Here is a 21,505-nt window from a genome sequence, read left to right as displayed (position 1 = left end):
ACATGCAAATATGCATCAGATGCCCAAGTATCGACGGTATAGATCTTTTCTTGGCGATATACGGCGATCACAACCTGGTGCAGATGGAATTGTTAATCGAACACCCCGCAGTGTCTGCTCAACACCATATAGATGGTATTATGAGGCAAAGCGCAGTATTCAAAATATCGATTAGTAGTATGATCTGAATTACATATCCAGATATCAACCCGGTCACCCTAGGCTATCCTGGAATGTAAAGGTGATCAAGGACTGATGCCCACTGAGTCAGCGCCCTTTCTTAACTATATTCTGGCTCGAATGAAGCGCTATTATGCTCGTTGACTTGAACCAAGCGAATTGGCGCATTCGCTCTTGATAGTCCAACTATCATTCCTCTGGACTACAGTTACTGTGCGATTTCAAAATTTAGTGAGGGTGTTCAACTAGTTGTTTTGATACCTGTATTCATTTAAAGGCCCCGGCGCAGATTGGGCCCGTGAGAACCAACAATAGTGAAGGAAATACTTATGTCATTTTCTATACTCTCTAACGAGTACTTGAGATTCTAAATTGCGATCTTGCACACTCCCTTCGCAAAGTATCTGTTCTCTTTTGCTCTAGCATCTCGTGGTGCCGGTCAACCCCAAATCAAGCAGCATATTGCCAAACAACAGAAAATAATAGTCCGCATATACCAACCCATGATTCGACCAGCGTCTTGGCGCAAACTCATAGTTGTTAATTGTGGCCCCTTGCATGATTGTCTCGCAATTCTTCGTGCTCGATTCATCTATGACACTTATGGTATCAAATCCGTCTCCATCCCGCCCATCGATACATCCGTATGGATAAACCAAAACATCAGAAGTGGAAGGTACAGTGATAAACCGAGCTGTGGGAGGCGTCAAGAACATTGCGACCGTGCAATCAACTAGTTTGATTGCCTCGAACAGATAGAAGTCACCATCTGGAGTGCCTTTCAATGCTTTATGCAGAAGCAGCATGCCACAAGCAGCGACCATTGCAGCAGACGTATCACGTGGGCTCGCTTCAGTGACCGGCGCCGTAAAGTCCCAATACGGTACTCCATCCAGTGGCAGGTGAGCAATGAAGTAATCAGCCAAGCCCCGCGCCGTGGTCAGAAATGAATCTTCCTGTGTCCATTCGAACGTCTGCATAAAGCCCATGATTCCCCACGCCTGGCCTCGTGCCCAACAACTTGAATCACTGAATCCCTGGTTGGTGAATTTGGCTTTGACACTACCCGTATCTGCATCAAGATTAACAACATGAAAGGTAGAGTGATCATCACGAATATGATGCTTCTGTGTCATTCGAGCATGCGCCAGAGCAATGTTGTATAGTTCTGCATGGGAGGTTTCTCGTGCGACCCAGAAAAGGAGATCCAAGTTCAACATATTGTCGATAATTACCAGGAAATCCTGGGATGGGTCGGTGTATGAGTACCGGTTTGTGATGCATACGTCCCAGCTGCGGAGACACTGCGTCTTGACGTTGAACCTGCTAGCGAGTGAATGCGCTGCCATTACGAGGCTATTGTATGCGGCGGGATCGCGCTGCAGCTCCCAAGCTCGCATCGCCCATGGTGCAATCATAAAGCCCAAGTCGTGGGTGTCTCGCTTTAGAGCATTTTGGTGGAGATTTGTGGTCCACCAACGGCAAAGATGTTCCAATTGAAGACGGTGCGGTCTTGGCGTGGACTGATTGTCGGTCGATTCGGATCCAGGGATGCTTTGGGGATGACGGATCAAGCGTTCAAGAAGGAGATACATCGATCCGGGGAAGAAGCCCGATGTCCAGAAGTCTAGGGTGCGGTAGACATATGTGCCATTGTTATCGGTGTATTCAGGGTAAAGGACGGGTGGTTTGCTCTGCTTCCTGTGTTAGGAGGCTATCTCTTTCTGTTTATTCGGTTTCGCTTGTTCCTTACACTTGAAAGTGCCTTGCTCGCTATATTCCATATTTTGGCCACAACAGATTCTGAGTAAAGAGCTTCCATCAAGTGCGGTAATGGGGCGTTGGCTGTACCATTGACACCGTTTGTATAGTGTGCTCTGGCCCTGATTGGGTTGAAATCATCATCCTGAAGGAAATATCAGCAGGAGAATCCATCTACCCATGAAACTCAAATTCAGACATACTTTTGAAGGGACTTCGCTTGGAGACATGGTTGAATCTGGCGGCAGGTTCGCGCCACTAACGGTTTATTATTTCTACTTCCGACAATAAAAGTACAACCGCTTACACTTATTCACATGAGGTTAAGATACTGCGCGGAGGAAGTGCCGGTATATCTCCGGCGGATTCGCACAGGAACCTTGGCTTGCTGAGAGTAATTCCTCGTCATATCGAATCCCATGGTTGCTGCCATATCCTTGAGGCAAGACTACCCCCTTTGTCTATTTCGTTCCAGAACCCTCCACATTAGTACTTCCATTCCATCATGATCAAATGCTGCGAGTAGTAAAGGGGTAGTCTCTCCGGTCCCATTCCGAGCCCATTCCGAGCATGAAATTTAGCCGACACTAAGCACGCGGCCGGGGCAAATGCCGGTGGGTCTCCGGCAGTCTTGGTATCGGGACAGCTGATGGGACCTACCCGACCTCGACCCATTTTTCCGTGACAATCTGAAACGCTCTCCACCATGCAATGGGCAAAGCCTGTCGGTCTAATCCTATTCCAGTTATTACCTTTACGTATGTAGATCTCTGCCGTGGGGTACTCGGCTCATTTGCAGGATGTGAAGCACCCCCTAGGAGTCCATCATGCGTCTATGTAAAGGCGATGCGTTCCGTTAAGAATGATTTAAACACTATGATCAGGCTGCGTGCTTGAATCCACGTCTTCAGTCACTCATTTGCTTTGCACGCTATGCTTTGTATTGTTTTTCTTCTCGCCCTCTCGGCCGCTGGAACGGCCTTCGTCCATCCAGGGGCGCTCCACACTGCGCAGGATTTCCAACGCATCAACACCCACATCGCGAATGGTGATGAGCCCTGGAACACCACTTGGACCTTGTTGACTGCCAGCAGCTTTGCCCAGGCAGACTATCAACCCAGTCCTAAGATGATCGTTTACCGAGGTGACAATGGTGTCGACACAGAAAACTACCCGTCCCTGTATCACGACACCGCGGCCGCATACCAGCTCGCCATCCGCTGGAAAGTCACGAACGACACAAGCTATGCAGACGCAGCAGTCAATGTGCTGAGCTCGTGGGCTGCGACACTGACCGCCATCAATGGTACCAGCGACATGTTCTTGGCATCTGGTCTGTATGGGTACCAGATGGCCAACGCGGCAGAGCTGATGTCGGATTATGCTGGCTGGGACAGCAGTAACAAGACTGCCACTGCAAATATGCTCACCAATGTTTTTGCTTCAATGAACATGCTGTTTATGGAAGAGCACAACGGTAATGGTTATTATCATTACTACGCCAACTGGGACCAGTGTAACCTCGCCTCTCTCCTTGCTATCGGTATCTTCACCGATAACCAGACAATGTACGACTACGCGCTGGACTATGTCCGCAATGGACCTTCGAACGGTGCTTTACCTGTCTTTGCAATTGCGAATTACACGGAATGTGGCGAGACCCTGACTCAAGGTCAGGAAGCTGGTCGCGATCAGGGTCATGCCACACTAGACTTGGCTCTTCTTGGAATTATTGCCCAACAGGCATACAACCAGGGTGATGATCTATTCGCCACATACAGCAATGAGATTCTCAATGCGTGAGTACCAACAATTGATAACGTCCTGACTGTTACAATAACTGATCGTTTCTTCAGAGCTGAATATGTCGGAAAGTACAACGTCGGCTACGACGTTCCCTACACTCTTTACGAAAGCTACGAAGGCAACCAAACCGTCATCTCCAATGGCTCACGTGGAGATATCCGCCCTGGGTTCGAACTGCTCTCTGCCCACTACGGCCAGCTGAAAGGTCTTGACTCGACATGGACCGATGCTTACCGTAATATGGTGAATGCAAACAGCACCGATGGTGTTGAGGGAGGTGGTGGAAACTACGCCACGACATCAGGTGGGTTCGATGCGCTTGGCTTTGGTACCTTGCTCTATAGGTTATCGTAGATCTTTCATGTCGGACAGAGGGTTTGAATTTTGTATGCAGGTTTTATTCGAGTGATCCCTTCTCACATCTCAGCATGGTTGATATCCTGTAAAAGGTTGACGTTCGCTTCTACTCACTTTATTATGTGAAATATTGCACTTCTCATTCTTTGCGACCGAATGATTGAACAAATGTTCCTATCCATACTATCTATCCAAATTGCCGACTCAAAAGGATAATTTTGGAATATTCGGTTATAGAGTATATATGATTGAGGAAAAGTCTTCTCGTCCGCTCAGCCGAGCAAAAGTCGCATAATATACCTAGCCAATTAGCTACAGGTCTTACTGTCGCATTTAAATAGCGATCCAAGTTCCTTTGCCGTGATCGTGGGTGAGAGAGGTGAGGATGAAGTGAAATTGGGGTGAGATGGGTAATGTCTTCGAGGTGTTATTTCTACGTCGTTTTAATGAACCTCACACCGTTTACATGCTCATTCACAAATAAAGGAACCGAATCTGACACCATGTACCATTTGGGCTTGTCCATTCCTTCGTGAATGACTTTATTCCCGATGTTCAGATTCTCAAAAGTGATGTTCTCAACTTGTTGATCCTGGCCATAACCCAATATCATGGATGGGTTCACCACCTTTGAATCACGCATATTCAAGGCCACGTCTTTGAAAGTAACATTCCGGATGGCGCGTCCAGGCGCGGTGGTCCACATTCCATTTTGCATGACACGAACGTTGAACAGCTGACCACGCGTGATCCTCTCGACTCGAATATTGTCGATGTGAATGTCTTCAAATAGATTCATATCTGCCGCGTTAATGGCTATGCAGCCCTGGTACCACATCTGGTTCTCCTCGTGGTCCAAGATGTCTATGTTTCGAATGGTGACATTGCTGGTAGTCTCTGGTTTCGCGGGATTGCCGTGAGTGCCCATATTGATCGCGTGTGCAATGTCCGGGAGAAGAACACAATTTTGGATCAAAATGTCTTTGGAGTCACCATACCAGTCCCATCGGTGAGAGTAGAGGGCAATTGTGTCATCGGAATTTCGCAGAAAGCAATTTTGTATTGTGATTCTTGTTGAGCAGAAGATATCAATTCCATCACCGTTGCCGGCAGACGAAAAAGACCGGTATCGATCGATCACTACGTTGTGACACTCTCCGGCTGACAGGCTGAAGCCGTTTGCCCCCAGTGATGTTACTCCTTCCACGCGGATGTTTGTCGCGCGACTCATGTGGATAGCCCCGCCGAGCTCGCGGTGGGTGAACCCGCCCTTTGGTCCAAGAATGAATCCGTGTCCTCGTACTGCACTGTTTGAAACGTTCACGAAGTTCAATCTGCATGTAATGAAGGCTCCACCAGCGAGGTAGATTGTCTTTCCTGACGGAACCACGAGGTTGACGCCATCAGTGACCTTTGCGTACGCAGATCCCTGATTGATCCCTGGTCCGAAATACCAAGTGTCATCTGTATCATTCGTTGGTGTATTGTCATCGATGTTATTTGTGAGAAGATGTAGAGCCTTCCACTTGTCTCCGTTCAACTCCAGCATGATATCCCGTGCTTTGTCCAGTGTAAAAGTGATTTGATTGTTTTCTAACTCAGTCTCAATATTGAGTGAAAGCGGTCGAATCACTGCTGAGTTCACTGGTAATGGTCCATATGTGACTTTGACTTTGACGTGACCAGTAAAGTCGAATGAAGCCAGTGCGACTGTGTGCCGGTGAAAATCGTTGGAAGCGATGTTGGCATTGGCCACCTCGACGGCATATGAAGGTATCCGAGTCCACTGCTGGCTAGCATCTTCACTTATCGATTGAATCGCTATACTGAAATCCTGGTTTTCCATGACCCCCGGGGGCAGTCGTAAGTTGTGATGCAATGCGAAGCCATGGTGCGTGTTCTAGGCCAAATCCCGGTAGAAAGATCATATGGCACGATTAAATCTGACAGGAAATATTAATATGTCTTTTAAGTATTACCTTCAGAAAGGCTTGATTTCCCTCCAATGGATTCCGGTCTTCACCATCAATGTGAAATGAGCTGCGTCAGCACAGGGGTACGGAGGCCGGAGCATTCATCGGAGGGGCTCCGGCCACTGTCAAAGTGACGATTTGCGGGCCAATGAGCGGCACTTTCTCCGCCAAAACTCTTTTGCGGCCCCAACTCTTGAATTCATATCTGGGGTAAGCTAATAAGCTCTCCACTTGATTAGGCGAGCGATATGGTTATCAGGGTATATCATCTTGACAGTGGAATTATACATATATAACTTAGCTTCCACCTGGCAATCCACGTCTGCTGGTGACCGCATAATTTACATTTACGCCACATTCGATACTTTGCACGATCTGCTCTTCGTGTGCCATGGCTTCGAAAGAAAATGAGACCGGGGCAAGTTTCACCCATGAGGAGCTGCCATCAAAATCTATAGCGAAGGACAGTCATTTTGAAGCTAAAGAGGCAAAGGATCTTTACACGGCTGATTTGGGGGTCGAAATTGACCCAGCTACAGATAGACAGCTGTTCTGGAAAATATCTGGTCGCATTCTGGTCATTCAAGTGATTACCTATTTTCTTCAGTCTTTGGACAAGGGTATCCTGAATTATGCCTCGATCATGGGCATCAAGACTGATGCACACCTTGTGGGCCAAGATGTAAGTTTGTCGCAACCTTTCGCTGCTCTTTTTGCCGGGCGCTGATCCTTGCGATCTAGTACTCATGGCTAGGGACAATCCTCTACATTGGTATTCTTGTCGGTGAATATCCGCAAAACTTCCTTCTCCAGAAGCTTCCTTTGGCAAAGACTCTTGCTGTCAATGTTTTTATATGGGGAGCCGTCGTGGCTTGTTCCGCCGCATCAACACGTTTTGGGTCGCTCATGGCAGTTCGATTCCTTTTGGGCTTCTTTGAAAGCTGTATTCAACCGGCCATGATGTTACTGTGAGTTTCCCTATATTTCTCTCTTGGGTCCATCTACTGATGTTGATAAGCACGTCAATGTGGTATAAACGAGAGGAGCAGTCTTTGTTGAATTCGATCTGGTACTGTATGTCTGGGGTTCAATTGATGGTATGTCTAGATCCTATCAGGTCGCTTTCACATCAAGTTACTTACAATCAAACAGATTGGCGGACTCATAGGTTTTGGAGTTGCTAATTACACTGATGGGCCAATCAAAAATTGGCAACTCATGTTCTTGGTCCTTGGTCTGGCCACCTGCGTCTGGTCATTTTTCATCGGAGCCTTCCTTCCCGATAGCCCTATATCGGCGAAGTGCTTTAGTGAGGAGGAAAAGAAGCTGATGATAGAACGAGTACGACATAATGAGACTGGAATCGAGAACAGAGAGTACAAAAAGGAACAAATACTCGAGGCCCTCAAAGACCCCTTTGTTTGGTGTTGCGTCATGCTCATCGCGGTCGCTAATTTGATTATTGGTGGCCTCGGTGTCTTCTCCAACTTGATTATCAAACAATTCGGGTTCTCAACCCTTCAGACTACCCTCCTGAACATTGCTCAGGGGGCCTGGACCATCATTGTAATGATCGGATCCGCATGGGCGTCACAAAGGTTCCAGCAAACGTGCTTTACAATGGTTGTAAGTATTCAATTCCAGCCAGATCCCAAAGGGGTATCATTGACGAATTATTCTAGATATGGGCCATCCCAGCAATTGTTGGCACAATTGTTATTCTGGTCGTGACTCCAACAGCTTCTAACGCAGGCGGGATGCTTATCGCCTTTTACTGTACGCAATTCTTCTGCGCAGAAGGCAACATGATCATCTCCCTTGTCACACGAAACATTGGTGGCCAAACCAAAAAGGGAGTCACAATGACTATGGTCTTCATTGGATGGGCCGTAGGCAACCTCATTGCGCCCCAGATATTCCAGAATTCCGACGCACCTCGATATCTGCATGGATTCGTAGCTCATATTGTGATTTACGCGGTCTTCGTTGCCCTTGTTTTCTTGACGCGAGTGATACTTATGGCAAGAAACCGATCAAAGGAACAAGGCTCGAGCGAGATCTCTCATGAGCTGGCGTTTGAGGATCTGACTGATCAGGAGAACCCTAACTTCCGCTATGTTTATTAGGGTAAGCGTGCGTTGGCAATATTCGGTAATTGGTAATTCAACACCTTATTTTTGGCATAGGGCAAGACAGAGGGAGTATTCAAGACCCATATTTGTTATTTTATCAAGTACAGATCCTGGTATCTACTTATTCACATATCCTACAATATTAAGGTGATTAACGAGTGATGCCCCACTTAACTGGCGCCATGTGTGGTCAGAGATGTTACTAATCAAAACTCCGTGATGTTCAATCAATACTAAACTTTTGTTTCCTTTGCTTTCAATGATTAATTTGAATTCCTTGTTGGTTATCTTCTCACTCACGCGTATTAATCAAGTTGGAGATACACAAAAGAACTCGCCGTGTCAATATTTGAGTTCTTTCGACGGTACAAAAAGGTGTCCACCAGCGAATATCTTGCTCTTAACGAGTATTGGCTAACCTCCCCAATTTGGAAAGACCCCAAAGGTGAAATTGGAACATTTGAGTCAATATGTTCACCTTCATTGTCTTTTCGGATTTGTGATTGAACAATGGGAAGTATGAAACGGCTTTTGATTATGAATTTAGATACTAGGCATCTGCAACCTACCACCTATTATGGTAAACGCTTGAGCAGTGGCGTGTCCAGGTATATCCGCATGCATTCGCCGTTTTTTGGATGTATTAATAGGCCCAGATAAGTCCACCCCAGCTTGGGTGGTCATTAGATGACACGGCCCCTTCTGGCCCTTCTTTATTCTGAGCCTCAGTAGTCCAGGGCGCCTTCAGCTTGCGTTTCACAACATATTGGTAGTAAATGATATCCCAAACTGGCTGCGTATTCGATACTCCTCTATCATAATCGGAAATAGTGGGCCACGGCGCACCGACTAGGACTGCCTCACATCTGTGCCAAGCCGGATCATAAGAGACTGTTTGGTTGAGGTTATATGCCGCGGTATACTCGGAGGCCTTGAGCAAGAGGTTACCACCAAGCTCATAGAGGTCCACTCCTTGCGTTTGACCCACTCGGGCTGCATATGCCGTCCATGCGATACCGGACATCGTGTGAGCTAATTTGCACCAAAAGTTAGCTTCATCTCATCAGAACACATAGAGAAATGTGTGGTTGTTAGAGAGTGGTGGGTGCTATGTACATTGATCACGTCCAGATTCCACAGATTGTCCTGTCTTCGACTTGTACATTGCGAACAGACTAGCGCAAGGATCATTGATGAAGGCGTTCATGGCGTAGTTGTATAGTGTGACATCATCCAAATATACCGCAAAGCTCAACAGCGACTTGATGCTGACCATTCCATAATTGGCCTGTCCAATGACTGCTGCCTGTCTGGAAAACAGCCAATAGAGCTGGTTGCTGAAGCCAGAGCCTCCTCGCCAGGATGCACCCGCTTCGGTCCAATTTCCCTCCCACCGCATGATTTCGGCTGCATTCACAAAAAGATCGCCATCAAGACCGATCAGAAGCGAGCGATCGATACCAATAACGTCGGTTAGATTGGACCCCCAGGTATCCAGAATTGTGGTGCTGCGGTCCCAGTGGGCTTGTTCCTTGGTGATGTACCACATCAACGCATTTTGCCACGCAGCGCGTGCATCATGGGCAAAGCTAGTGTAGTTGCTGATTTTTCCACGTGAAAGAATGGAATGTGGCCCTTGCATGGTGTAGTTTGACAGGGAATAGGTGTCAGTACTGAAATTTGCGAAAGTGGATGCCCAGGGATCTTTGTTGGATAGGACTTTGTTTCGAATGCGCTCCAAATCCTCATGCGAGTGCCAGAGACCCGGATGAGCGAAATCACCCGGCGATTTCTTCAAGTATGGGTTGATGTTGTCAATATTGGCGACTACCACTGCTGGAAGAGGCCCGTAGATGCCTGGTATATCATTCACGCTTGCATTGGAAACTCGAGCGATGAAACTGATGGTAGCAAGCACCAAAGTGATTATCTTATAGGAGGTTCATAGGACTGTTAGCAATACGGTCCATTGATGCGTCCACAATATTGGAGATATATGTACTGACTCTCATCGTCCCTACGGATGGCCAGAACGCCAAAACTAAAACCTTTGTGATTTTAAGGTTGTTGAGAATCCAAATACCTTAACAGCTCGAGGTTTGATATAATAGATTCCATGATGGTGCTATGGCTATGCTCTATGCTCCCCGCATCATCATAGAGGCTTGGTAGGTCGGAGCTCATCTCCGGAGACTGTTCCGGGAGGGCTGTGTGGGGAACCTCGAGCTTTGTGGAGAGACTTCCCGCAATGAAGCTAGGACGATATTCGCGTTCGTGAATATGTCAATCGTTTCCCGGGACTTCCTCCGCCCATTGAGGTCTTCATCCCTTCTTCATTTCTGACATAGAGCTGAACAAAATTTCGTGCACCAATAAGAAGTCTCCGTGGCGCAATTGGCTAGCGCGTCTGACTGTTAATCAGGAGGTTGGAAGTTCGAGCCTTCCCGGGGACGCTTTTTTTGTCTTTTTTGTCGATAGGGATAGTAGTGGTGGGGCTATCATTCTGAAACCTCAGAAGGATCAGTTCGAATCTTGTTGTCGGCTCGAAATATTCATAACAATTACCAAGAACCCAAAAGTCCCACTCCGTTACAAGGTGGAAAGGCGCCAAAAATTTCATTCAGTGGCGTTGGAATGTCTGAGCAAGATATATTTGGAGAATATTTCCGTCGCTTTTGATGAAATCTCAAGGAGGGTAGTCCCGGCCTTAGCAGCTTGAATGTCCGCATGGGATTGGGTGTAAAGGGACGAATGTGAATGACTGGTGATTGTGACTGACAGGCGAAATGATATTCATTTCCAACTTAATTACGCGTGAGGAAGATGATTTATAATTAATAGTTCTGTTGGTCAAAATGTTTGTTTTCAGAGCCCTGACCAGTCTTTTCATCGGTGAACTATCGACATATCAAAAAGTGTGACTTGAAGCTTATCGCCAATCCTGGTTCGCTTAACAATAAGAAAGATCTGGGTTAGAGCAACTTCCTGCGATGAATGTCTGAGCAATCTTGGGCAAATCCGACTCGAAGATCTGAGCCGATGGGTCAAGGATGCGGTCGATGACATGAACAATGCCCTTAAATCGAATGGGAGAATTTATTAGACTAAGTCTTCAATTCAAGGAATTCAGGGTAAGGCTCACACTTGTGACTGGTATGTCTGATTCAGTGACAGTCGCAACGCTGTTGATCTTTACTTGCTCGTTGTCATCCACGAGAGCATTGATGTAAAGATAACTTGCTGTCTACTTGGATCAATAGGCATGTCCAGTTCAATTACAAATTTCTTCGAACGGATATGAAAGTACTGACCTGTACGCGAGACAAGGTTGAATTAAAGCTGCTGGTAGCTAACATTGAGTTAGGGATGTAATGATGGTTGATCAAGTTACCAATCCACCATTTGCCTTTCCTAAAGAGGAAAAAATTCAGCGACCGGAGATTACACGACATAAGAAATATACGGCATAGAGTGGGAGCTTCCTTACGGTGTTGCGGCAAACGAGCTATAGTAAGCACCGGTATTCTCGAAGGCTTCATTACTTGGGGCGAGAAAGGTAAAAGCCCAAGTGGGAGCCGTGTCAAACGCTTTGGCAAAGCCAGCTGGCTCTCGTAGCATTGCTGACAGATTTGAAAGATCTTCTCTAGAGTCAATGAAGTCTAGCAATGTCGTGATATTCGCAGCTTTTGGTGCGACGTAGACTTCTTGCGGCTCTGCGACATAGCTGAGCTTTTCGCTTGCGACTGATTGAGCGGCGCTGAAAATCGAAAGACATATAAGCGATTTCATTGTGATGAGTAAGAAACAAGTCCCATGCATGGACAAAGCCAAGAAACACCTTCAGTGAATCTTCTTCAATTTAATGTGGACTCGAAATTCAGCACTGGAGTGAGCTCCGGTAACTATCCCGTTCACCCCTCATCTGCCAATTGGTTCAAACATAAGGTTCAAGCTTGAATAAATAATCATAAAACCTTGTGTTCAGACTTGCTGCTTTACTGAACAGATACAGCTACGACGACGACATCAATGAACGTGTTCTGAATTAAAAATGGCAACCACAGTCAGATCGAATTTTATCCTTGGACTATGTATGCTGCCAGGTGTACTGGGTGGCTTAGCTACCAATCCCCAAATGGGCTGGAATAGGTTCGTATTTTCTTACTTTCGAACAGCAAATATTTTCGAACATAAATTACAATTGCTCAATAACTAATTGTTGTCCAGCTGGAATGCATTCAAGGCTGATTTTAACCAAACCGTCATTGAAAATACCGCAAGTCTACTTGTCAGCACAGGCTTGCGTGATGCTGGTTACATCTATCTTGTCATGGATGAGGGGTGGCAGGCAATGGAAAGAGACGAGAATGGGCGACAACAAGCAAACACTACGAAGCTGCCGGGTGGAGTGGCCAGAATTGCGGATTTTTTGCATAACAAGGGGTTGAAGCTAGGGGTCTACAGTGATGCAGGGTATATTGAACAACCCCTTCTCTCAGATTAATGTACTAACAAGACCAAAGAATATACGACTGTGACTTCTATCCAGGCCCCTGGGGCTACGAAGAACTGGATGCTGCGACTTATGCCGAATGGGGTGTGGACTATCTCAAGTATGACAACTGTGGGGGATTTGAAGCAAATACCGAAAGTCCACAGGTTCGCTTCGGAGCAATGAGAGATGCGCTCAGAGGCACTGGTCGAGAAATTTTCTATTCGATCTGCCAATGGGGCCATCAATTCCCCTGGTATTGGGCAGACGGTTAGTATTCGCTGACTTTGTTTCTCTTTTGTGCCATCACTGACTCAAATACCAGAGAATAGCCAGTCATACCGGATGTCGGGAGACATAACCGATGTTTTCAGTGACACTGGAAAAGACTGTGCTGTGATTTTGCCCCTTAAACCACTGCGAACGGCTATTGACGAGCTTCACAGTGCAAAACGGCATACTGCATGGATGTCGGCTACGCCGGCTGCAGTGTGTTGACAATAATTCGAAGAATGAGAGAGCTCAGCCCTTTTCAAAAGTCTGGAGCATGGGCTGATATGGATATGCTTGAGATCGGCAACGGAAACATGACCTTACACGAACAACAGACGCACATGACATTTTGGGCCGCTTTGAAATCGCCGCTGATCATCGGTGCCGATCTGCAAATGCTTTCCGATGAGAGTTTAGGCGTGTTGAAAAACAAGGAGATTATCGCCGTCTCACAAGATTCTCTTGGTGAAGCAGTGCAATACCTTCCAGATTTGAGTACTGACAAGAGTATCCAGGTTTGGGCTGGCCCGTTGACCGGCAGCAAGGTTTTGATATTGGTACTCAGTGAGCTTGCGAGTGCGACGACTGTCAATTTGTCTTTGGGTGATATTACGGGACTTACGTCTGATCGTTCTTATACTGCTCGAGATATATGGGGGGCAAAGAGTCTTGGCCGGGTAAAAGGGAACATCACGTTGCAAGTGGATACACACCAAACAAGAGCCCTGGTTGTCAGCTAAACTTCAATGAGGGGCCAGGAGACATGGAAAGAGCTAGTCAGTGACTGCCACCCATCTATAATCAAATACAATAGGTGGGATATCTCGCACAATAGACCTAATATCGGCGACTTAGCCGTTACCCCCACACTATATGGGGGATCCCCACGTTCCGGCAAAATGGACGGTTAAACTCCGGACTAAATCCATAGCAAGATAAACGTACATAGAACCCCGCAATTCACATGAACTACAGAGCCAACATAAATTACATTGAAGGCCACTCTGTGCAGAACATTGTACACAGTACTATAAACACGCCTAACAATGTCCATTCACGCCAACGGGACCACACCCACTCAACCCTTCAGCACGAACCCTTTCAAGACAAGGCAAGATTTCCAATCTGCTTGCACCGCCCTATTAAACCCCCTCCTCCCCCTCTTCACCCCACAACAAACTCGCGTCAAAGTCGGCTCAACAGCAACCCGTTTTGACGAAGGCGGCGCCCAGTTCGAAGGCTTCGCCCGTCCACTATGGGGTCTCGCATCTCTCCTCGCAGGAAACTATGACTATGCCGATTCAGCACGTTGGCGAACAGGTATTATCAATGGATGTGACCCTGCCAGCCCAGAATATTGGGGCGACTTGGAGAATTCCGATCAGCGGATGGTGGAGATGTGTCCGCTAGGATTTGCATTAGCAGTTGCGCCGCATGTCTTTTGGGACCCGCTAAGTGAGAAGGAGAAGCTTAATGTGGGAAATTGGTTGAGAAGTATCAATGGGTTGGAGATGCCAAATACGAATTGGTTAGTATTTTTTAGGATGAGTTGACGCAAACGCTTACTGACTCGGTGTACAGGCTCTGGTTCCGGGTTTTCGCAAACCTGGGATTGAAGAAGAATGGGGCTGAATACTCCCACTCACGTATTGAGGCGGACATGGATCATCTGGATACGTTCCATATTGGTGATGGCTGGAGTAATGATGGACCGAAAAGCCACCACCAGATGGATTATTACTCTGGGTCATTTGCTATCCAATTCTTGCAGCTTCTGTACGCAAAGTTAGCGGGGGACTTTGATACCGAGCGAGCAGAGAGATATCGACAGCGATCGAAGCAATATGCCATGGACTTCGTGCACTACTTCGCTCCAGATGGTAAGTCAGGCCTTCTAAGCTCCTACTGACTATAGCATACTGACAAATGATGCCCTGCAGGTAGCGCAATCCCCTTCGGCCGCTCGATGACCTACCGCTTTGCAATGGCCGGCTTCTGGGGCGCACTAGCCTACGCAGACGTCGACCTCCCACCACAGCTAAGCTGGGGCATCGTAAAAGGTCTCCTACTCCGCCATTTCCGGTGGTGGGCTACCAAACCGGACATCTTCAACAACGACGGAACCCTCAACTTAGGCTTCTGCTACTCAAATCCCTACCTTACCGAGAACTATAACTCCTCTGGCTCGCCCTATTGGTGCTGTCTCTCATTCCTGGCGCTCGCACTACCAGAATCTCACCCCTTCTGGTCCTCTCCGGAAGAGGAGTACCCAAGCTCGGCCTTACCAGAGGTGAAGGCCCTTACGTACCCAAAACATATCCTCGTCCGACGTGGTGGACATTCGTTCCTTCTTTCGTCTGGACAGGCGTGTCACTACGCTATGCGTGGTACACAGGCAAAATATGGGAAATTCGCCTACAGTGCTTCGTTTGGATACTCTGTTCCAACGGGCGCATACGAATTGGAGCAGTATGCGCCTGACAGTATGCTGGCGTTATGTGATGATGCTGCAGGTGAGATATGGAAAACGAGAAGGGTGGCGATTGATGCGCGGTTCGAGTTCCCTAAGGGTGTGGATGGAACTCCTGTTCTCGTTTCGGGATGGAAGCCTTGGAATGATGTGGATGTTGAGAGTATCCTTGTTCCGCCTTCTGTTGAGGCACCGAACTGGCATATTCGGGCGCATCGGGTGCGGACTGGGCGGGCGCTGAAGACATCTGAGGGGGCTTTTGCGATTTATGGGTGTCGGAGTGATAATGGGAGGATGTTGGTAGATTTGGAGGAGGGTGGAAATACAGCTGATGAGGGCACTTTGCTGACCGGGAGTAGTGCGTTGGTGGTTTCCTCTGTTGGTGCTGTGGGCATTACTGAACTGCTCAACTTGGACGCTGGACGTGCAGGCCGCATTGTGCTTGCAGATCCTAACTCGAACTTGATTCATGGCCGCACGTTGCTACCGTCTTTAGCTGTTGAGATGACTGCTGGTCAGGAGAGTTGGTTTGTGACTGCTGTTTATGCGTTGCCTACTAAGTCTCAGGACTGGAGGTCAATGTGGGAACAGAAGCCGAGTATTCCGGAATGGCTGGCTAAGCGAATGGGAAAGGAGTAGACTTGATAATATTTTGATACGATTGGGAGACTAAATTACGTTTAATTAAATGGCATGCGAAGATTCCAAGGTTATGGGCATAGTATATTCATGACAAGAATCGTCATCATTAAGTGCCGGCGAGGCCGGTCCAAATATAAGACATTTGAACGCCATTAAGTAGCCCTCAGTACAATCAAGGGTATAATTGAATCCCATCATAGAATGGATACCAAGAAAAATAACAGCAGGTATAACAAGCCCATAGATCATCAAAATCTAATAAAGCTTCGCCAACCAAGAACCTCGATTCGAAATCCTTCTAAACTCATTAACAGCCGGACTCACAGACTTAAGTCCAGAATCGTCTGTTTCCATAGGCTCAAGCCTCGAATACCCCGTTGATGTCGCTTCAGGGGTGGCTCCGTCCGCTTTTGCACGAATATAATAGTGTTCATCATGCTCCTGCATCCCAATAAACCAGCGCTCCTTCATCTGGGGCCCAGCAGGACCGCAGCCACAGGCACCTCGAAGAAGCGAACTGTGAGGACTATTCATAGCCAGCGCGAAGAGATTTTGTGGCTCCGTGAAATCAGTGATTTGATGTCCGCGGGCTTCGATGATAATGAACACTAAGCACACGGTACTGGTGAGGAAGGCAAAAATCAAAATGACGAAGAAGACTCCCTGCCATTCCTCTGTGCCGCCCGAAGCATATCCGACTGCCTGTAAGGTTGCATTGAAGTGCTGATACAGGGGGGTCGGAAGAATTTCATTCACAGTGTCTGTGTAGTTCCATCCCTGCACGAAGGGAGAATCTTGCGTGCTGAGAATCAGCGTGCTACCTGCCATGACAGCGAGCGCCTCGCCGATAGATGGAAGTTTGGGGTCAAGACTGTATGTGTCTGTTGCGTTATCATGCGCCGGCATCATTTGCATGATAAGGCGCTCGTTACTAGCTTGAGAATCTGTAATGCCTGACCCGAGGCTCAGGGCGTTCGCCCATTCGCTGGCAACGTCCTTCCAATCGGCCAACCAGACGCCCTCCTCGAAGACAGTGTCAGAGCGGCTATATTGCATGGGATTAGAATCATCCTCGCATTGGGTATAAAGGAAGGCGCCGCTTGATTCTGCATCGTAGTGAGTCGAACAGACAGCTGTTAATGTGGATCTCATGGCACACATCACGTATTCTGGAGAGGATGCAGATGGCTTGCCGAGAAGGTAAATTGCGTTTGCAGGCCAGAGACCTGTTGTGTTGAGAATAGTGTTATATTCTTCGGGAAATGTGCCAAATATCGGGGGTCTTTGGCCGTATGCCTCACCGAAGCCGAAAATGGAGTCGACGACTGTGCTGTTGAGCCAAGATGGAGTCCGTGGGATATCGGGTGATCCATCAACACTCCAGGTCGTCGCATTGAAGTGGGCATTCGGCCATGATGAATAGACTAATGGAGATATTTCAGATTTGTTCATGCCAACACATAGGACATTGACTACGGGTGATGGAACCGAGGCTTCGATGTTGTATTTGCCTTCACCTGATGCGTCCTTTGGCTGGCGGATATTGTTTCTTGCATTCATGGCTGCTGCGGGGATACCACCGTGTGGGAATGCCATTGTGATATTGTTCACCATGCGTTTGTGCTTCTCTGATAGCTCGGTTATGTTCTGCTTTTTGACCCAGCTACCAGTGACGGTTGTATTGTCCCAGATGGAGCCAGTAGGCGGTGGTCGGTCAGCCAGCTGATCTGACGTTTTGTTACCACTGGTCACTAGCTCACTCCAGGTACTAATCCATTGCTGATAGTTGTGGTAGGCCGATCCTACATGCTGGATTTCGAGACATGTCGTGTTTCTAGCGTAGTCCATCGATACCGGAATCGGTGTTTGGCAATTCTCGCCAAGGTAGACCTCGTTACCGAAGCTAGCACTAACATTCCCCCACAAGATAGTTTTCTCAACCGGACCGAGAGTCAATTTTGGAGAAACTTGAAAGATCATTAGCCCTCCTATCGTAGTCCCTTGCTTGTATTAGGACTTACCCAAAGCCTCCGCAGCTGTAGTATATAGCATAGCTACAAATGACGCGATTAACGCAATAAGACCCAGGAACGTTAACGCCGAGTATCGAAGTGTTTCAAAATGTACCAGCATCGAACCTGGTTGCATAATCCACGTCCGCATATTCATATCCGAGATACTGATTCCGCGCGAGTCCGTCGTCATGGCTCGTCGACTGAGCACTTGACCCAGGAATGCGACACAGATAGTCACATAGGCCAATTCGATCGTCTTAGCAAAGAACGCGCAAAGCAGATTCGCAGTGGACGCAGCCAGTGGCGCACCACTGCCCACAGTCTTCCATCGCGGTTTCCAAAATGCGATAGCGAGGTATACACCCGAAAAAATGGTCGCGTATAATGCCAACAGAAAAATAGAAACCGGGACCCATCCAAACCTCCGTTGGAGGACTGTCGATCGGCTGGGACAGTCAGGATGCTGCGGGGTCGAGATGGCTGGTGTTTCCTGTGGCGTTTTCAAGAAACCGGGAGTGGTCGCTTCACTGTGTTGACTCTCATGGTCGCTTAAATGGAAAGACTTGCGATTTTCCCGCGCGGGAAGTGTATCTCCAGAATCGTTGGAGATGCCCAGCCCTACCTCACGGAAGACTTCTTCGGCAAAGCTCTCGCGCGACTCGTAATGGCCTAGCGCATAGGCGTAGTCGGGCTCAGGAGACGATCGGCCAAGTGGATGCCATGAGTGATGCGGTCGCACCGTTACTAGATCCTCTTCGGGAGGCAGTAGAGAGCGCTGGGACTCGCGCGACTCGGCCATTGTGGGCACGTTTGAGGAAAAATTGCGCTGGAGCTGCAGTGCATCTTTTAGTAGCAGCGACCGTATTTAAAAATAGCTTGGTTATCGGGCCTTTTCCTGTGCTTATTGCAGCAGATCCTTGTTCGGCGTTCTTGGCGTTAAGGCTGATCTTTAATTTTTCCTGGGTTAAGATGAAACAAAGTCAGACCATGATGGCGGAAAAGTTTGCTTCGAAAGAGTTTCATCATTGCCGCCTTGGCATCAATATGATCCATCCTGTGTTTCCCCGATTTATTGATCAGATGTGAATGAATTGACAAATGAAGCGTATCTCGGGTCCGTGTTCTTCCAGGGGCCCGTCCAGATGGAACACGAGTGGGGGCCGAAATAGGGACTTGACCCACTCTCGCCTTATGTTCGGCCTATGACGAACCATCCGTTCTTACTTGCTACGAAATATTTAAAGGGCTGCATATAGCGGCGCTGAAGACCTATTTATTTGATTAAACCGCAAATCATCATTGTGGAACAAACTCATCGCTATGACCGATATCCGGGCACTCGCATTAATTCAAGACAAGTTGCGAACTCGAGAAAGGATGAAAACCAGCTCAATTAAGCGACAACAAAACGGCCGAAGAGTCCGGGACATCAATCTGTAGCATGCCTCCGTGGACTTCAGCCCTCTCCTGTTTCCAATCAAGAGTGACCGGTCTTCCCTGCTTGAGGTCATAGTCGTAGGAAACACCCCCAAATGTGATGTTAGTCAAAGCGTCGCTCCCGGGGGCGATCAAACGTTCCACTGTGGCCCCTTGATAGTGCCCAGGAACCTTGAACTCGTACTTCCGGCTTGGACGACAAGTAGTTGTAGATTGGTTAAACGCATTAAGATTGACAACAACAAGCTTGGATAGCCTGTCTCCATCGTAAATTCCATACGCAGACTCTGTGTCTTCTTTCAATGGGATATTGACGATTCTGTTGTTCTCCGAGTGCCCCAAGCTGGCGGCGACCATGATATGACCATAATACGGGGGTCTAGTCTCAGGTGGCTGGCCCTCGCTGGCTATGGGTTGCCAAGAGACGTACCTGTAGTTCAGACCTTGGTGAAAGTTGAGGCGCTTGATGTTCTGCGTGCCATGAGTAATTAGTTATCTGACTCGAATTGTTACCTGTGAAGAGAGGGTCCATACATTTGCAGCAGCCCAGAGGGAAAAGTCAACGACCCATAAGGCGTCGCCGAAAACATTGCTCTCGCCATCACGTCCCTGATTCGCGATCGAGTTCGTCTCGCCGAGGATGTAAGGGTGGCCAAGATGAGCGAGATTCTTCATGCGCTGGATTTGCAATGCCAGGTTATCGACAATGTTGGTGTGATTCATAAGAGTTTCTTTGCGTGTTAGTATGGTGTTCACAATTTCTGATCGCAAAACCTACTTTGAAGATCGTAGGATACTGGAGCCAGTGGTGGGGCGAAGACTCCCATGTAGCTTTGAAGGAATATTAGTAATATCTCAGGAGACGTGGGAATAGAGATCTCACTTGTGGAACGAAATTTCCTTGGTGAGGTCATGCGGGTCATAGTCAAGGTTGTAGAGTTCCTCCGCTGTCCAGGTAGTCATTCCATCTATAAACACAAAGCTAGGCGCCATAAATCCAGGGAAGAGACCTGGGCAGGCCTTTTGGGTAGCTGCTTTGACAAAGACAGATTTTTCGTTCCATTCGTTCACATAGTCCAGGAGTGAGTAATTCGCCGGACGATAATCGCTTCCAGAAAGGTCCCACTCATTTCCCAGTTCATACATTTCCAACTGGGGCCCGATTGAGGTACAAGCCTCCACGGCAGCCAGTTGGAGCTGGTGTAGTGAAGCATTCTGGGCCATATTCAAACCATGGGAGAACTTAATATTACCCAAGGTATGATATGACTCGAAGAACGCAGGGCCATATTTGATTTCGCTTGGTTGGTCGTCTGTTGGCTTGGCAAATACGAGCTGAATACCCTCTTCTTGATCAGGGTAGTATTTGGATTTATCTCTGTAGTAAAATTTCCGAGGTTAGACATATCCCGAGGTGGTTTGAGTGAAGACTCACTGGGTAGTTCCTCCAACTCTCACTCTCGGGTACACTCCAGTGATCCTTTGGAAGTTCTCCAATAAATGCTCTGAAAATTTGTTCGGGTTTGAACGATTGCCAGCGTAGTCAGGAAAGAATGCAAATTCGATAGAAAATGACTGGAGATCCCTTTCAACTGGATCACTATGCTTCCCCGGGGCTGGGATGGTTAAAGGATTGCTGTGGCTATAGCTCTGGGTAACGAACAGGGCAAGGCCCAATGTACAGAAAGAAGACAGCATTTCAAAGCGGGTCAGACCTGTAGTTCTTGTCTTCTTTGTGGGGAAGTTCAATGGATTTGCTTTGCTATTTATATTTCTACTGTGCGGCTGTCTATGGCGATCGGCTTTTGAATATTCCATGGAACACTTCCCCACAGCTAATATAGCTCATCTTAAAAAGAGCACTAAACAGACGAGCCAGGTAAGCCAAGGTCGGATCTGGTGTCTCGGTAAGTCCCGACAACCGAGTTTCAAAAGCCGCCCCGCCAATACGAAAGCATTGGATGGGT

At 47.7% G+C, this 21,505-nt stretch overlaps 11 protein-coding genes across 11 annotated transcripts; 4 read left to right on the top strand and 7 right to left on the bottom strand.

Annotated features, from left to right (window-relative positions):
* Positions 1–599: 599 nt before the first annotated feature.
* On the bottom strand, positions 600–2,171 carry N7503_004986 (glycoside hydrolase family 88 protein; the record flags this gene model as incomplete). Its single annotated transcript, XM_057064533.1, has 3 exons — positions 600–1,874; positions 1,934–2,086; positions 2,145–2,171. 3 exons carry the CDS (start codon positions 2,169–2,171, stop codon positions 600–602), a joined length of 1,455 nt encoding a protein of 484 aa, XP_056922276.1.
* Positions 2,172–2,427: 256 nt separating this feature from the next.
* N7503_004985 (uncharacterized protein) lies at positions 2,428–2,616 on the bottom strand (the record flags this gene model as incomplete). The annotated part of the gene is made up of 1 exon (XM_057064532.1): positions 2,428–2,616. The coding sequence occupies one exon, from the start codon at positions 2,614–2,616 to the stop codon at positions 2,428–2,430; it is 189 nt and encodes a 62-aa protein (XP_056922275.1).
* A 258-nt stretch (positions 2,617–2,874) lies between these two features.
* Positions 2,875–4,101, top strand: N7503_004984 (putative GPI anchored protein; the record flags this gene model as incomplete). Its single annotated transcript, XM_057064531.1, has 2 exons — positions 2,875–3,740; positions 3,798–4,101. 2 exons carry the CDS (start codon positions 2,875–2,877, stop codon positions 4,099–4,101), a joined length of 1,170 nt encoding a protein of 389 aa, XP_056922274.1.
* Positions 4,102–4,537: 436 nt separating this feature from the next.
* On the bottom strand, positions 4,538–5,950 carry N7503_004983 (putative endo-polygalacturonase; the record flags this gene model as incomplete). Its single annotated transcript, XM_057064530.1, has 1 exon — positions 4,538–5,950. One exon carries the CDS (start codon positions 5,948–5,950, stop codon positions 4,538–4,540), a length of 1,413 nt encoding a protein of 470 aa, XP_056922273.1.
* A 518-nt stretch (positions 5,951–6,468) lies between these two features.
* Positions 6,469–8,203, top strand: N7503_004982 (putative MFS transporter; the record flags this gene model as incomplete). The annotated part of the gene is made up of 5 exons (XM_057064529.1): positions 6,469–6,759; positions 6,819–7,045; positions 7,096–7,174; positions 7,230–7,703; positions 7,760–8,203. 5 exons carry the CDS (start codon positions 6,469–6,471, stop codon positions 8,201–8,203), a joined length of 1,515 nt encoding a protein of 504 aa, XP_056922272.1.
* Positions 8,204–8,852: 649 nt separating this feature from the next.
* Positions 8,853–10,327, bottom strand: N7503_004981 (uncharacterized protein; the record flags this gene model as incomplete). The annotated part of the gene is made up of 3 exons (XM_057064528.1): positions 8,853–9,241; positions 9,326–10,110; positions 10,293–10,327. The coding sequence occupies 3 exons, from the start codon at positions 10,325–10,327 to the stop codon at positions 8,853–8,855; spliced, it is 1,209 nt and encodes a 402-aa protein (XP_056922271.1).
* A 1,365-nt stretch (positions 10,328–11,692) lies between these two features.
* N7503_004980 (uncharacterized protein) lies at positions 11,693–11,998 on the bottom strand (the record flags this gene model as incomplete). The annotated part of the gene is made up of 1 exon (XM_057064527.1): positions 11,693–11,998. One exon carries the CDS (start codon positions 11,996–11,998, stop codon positions 11,693–11,695), a length of 306 nt encoding a protein of 101 aa, XP_056922270.1.
* Positions 11,999–12,344: 346 nt separating this feature from the next.
* On the top strand, positions 12,345–13,714 carry N7503_004979 (glycoside hydrolase family 27 protein; the record flags this gene model as incomplete). Its single annotated transcript, XM_057064526.1, has 5 exons — positions 12,345–12,358; positions 12,437–12,682; positions 12,733–12,971; positions 13,027–13,097; positions 13,148–13,714. 5 exons carry the CDS (start codon positions 12,345–12,347, stop codon positions 13,712–13,714), a joined length of 1,137 nt encoding a protein of 378 aa, XP_056922269.1.
* A 306-nt stretch (positions 13,715–14,020) lies between these two features.
* N7503_004978 (glycoside hydrolase family 154 protein) lies at positions 14,021–16,083 on the top strand (the record flags this gene model as incomplete). The annotated part of the gene is made up of 3 exons (XM_057064525.1): positions 14,021–14,502; positions 14,556–14,854; positions 14,915–16,083. The coding sequence occupies 3 exons, from the start codon at positions 14,021–14,023 to the stop codon at positions 16,081–16,083; spliced, it is 1,950 nt and encodes a 649-aa protein (XP_056922268.1).
* A 258-nt stretch (positions 16,084–16,341) lies between these two features.
* Positions 16,342–18,900, bottom strand: N7503_004977 (uncharacterized protein; the record flags this gene model as incomplete). Its single annotated transcript, XM_057064524.1, has 2 exons — positions 16,342–18,053; positions 18,108–18,900. 2 exons carry the CDS (start codon positions 18,898–18,900, stop codon positions 16,342–16,344), a joined length of 2,505 nt encoding a protein of 834 aa, XP_056922267.1.
* Positions 18,901–19,490: 590 nt separating this feature from the next.
* Positions 19,491–21,236, bottom strand: N7503_004976 (glycosyl hydrolase family 79 C-terminal domain-containing protein; the record flags this gene model as incomplete). Its single annotated transcript, XM_057064523.1, has 5 exons — positions 19,491–20,009; positions 20,073–20,269; positions 20,317–20,369; positions 20,422–20,916; positions 20,974–21,236. 5 exons carry the CDS (start codon positions 21,234–21,236, stop codon positions 19,491–19,493), a joined length of 1,527 nt encoding a protein of 508 aa, XP_056922266.1.
* Between the last annotated feature and the right edge of the window lie 269 nt (positions 21,237–21,505).

Source organism: Penicillium pulvis (genome assembly GCF_028828015.1).
Source record: "Penicillium pulvis strain IBT 33274 chromosome Unknown contig_23_segment0_segment0, whole genome shotgun sequence".
In the NCBI taxonomy this organism is placed as follows: domain Eukaryota; kingdom Fungi; phylum Ascomycota; class Eurotiomycetes; order Eurotiales; family Aspergillaceae; genus Penicillium; species Penicillium pulvis.
Note: the sequence above shows the minus strand (reverse complement) of the source record. Positions and strands in the feature narration are given on the sequence as shown.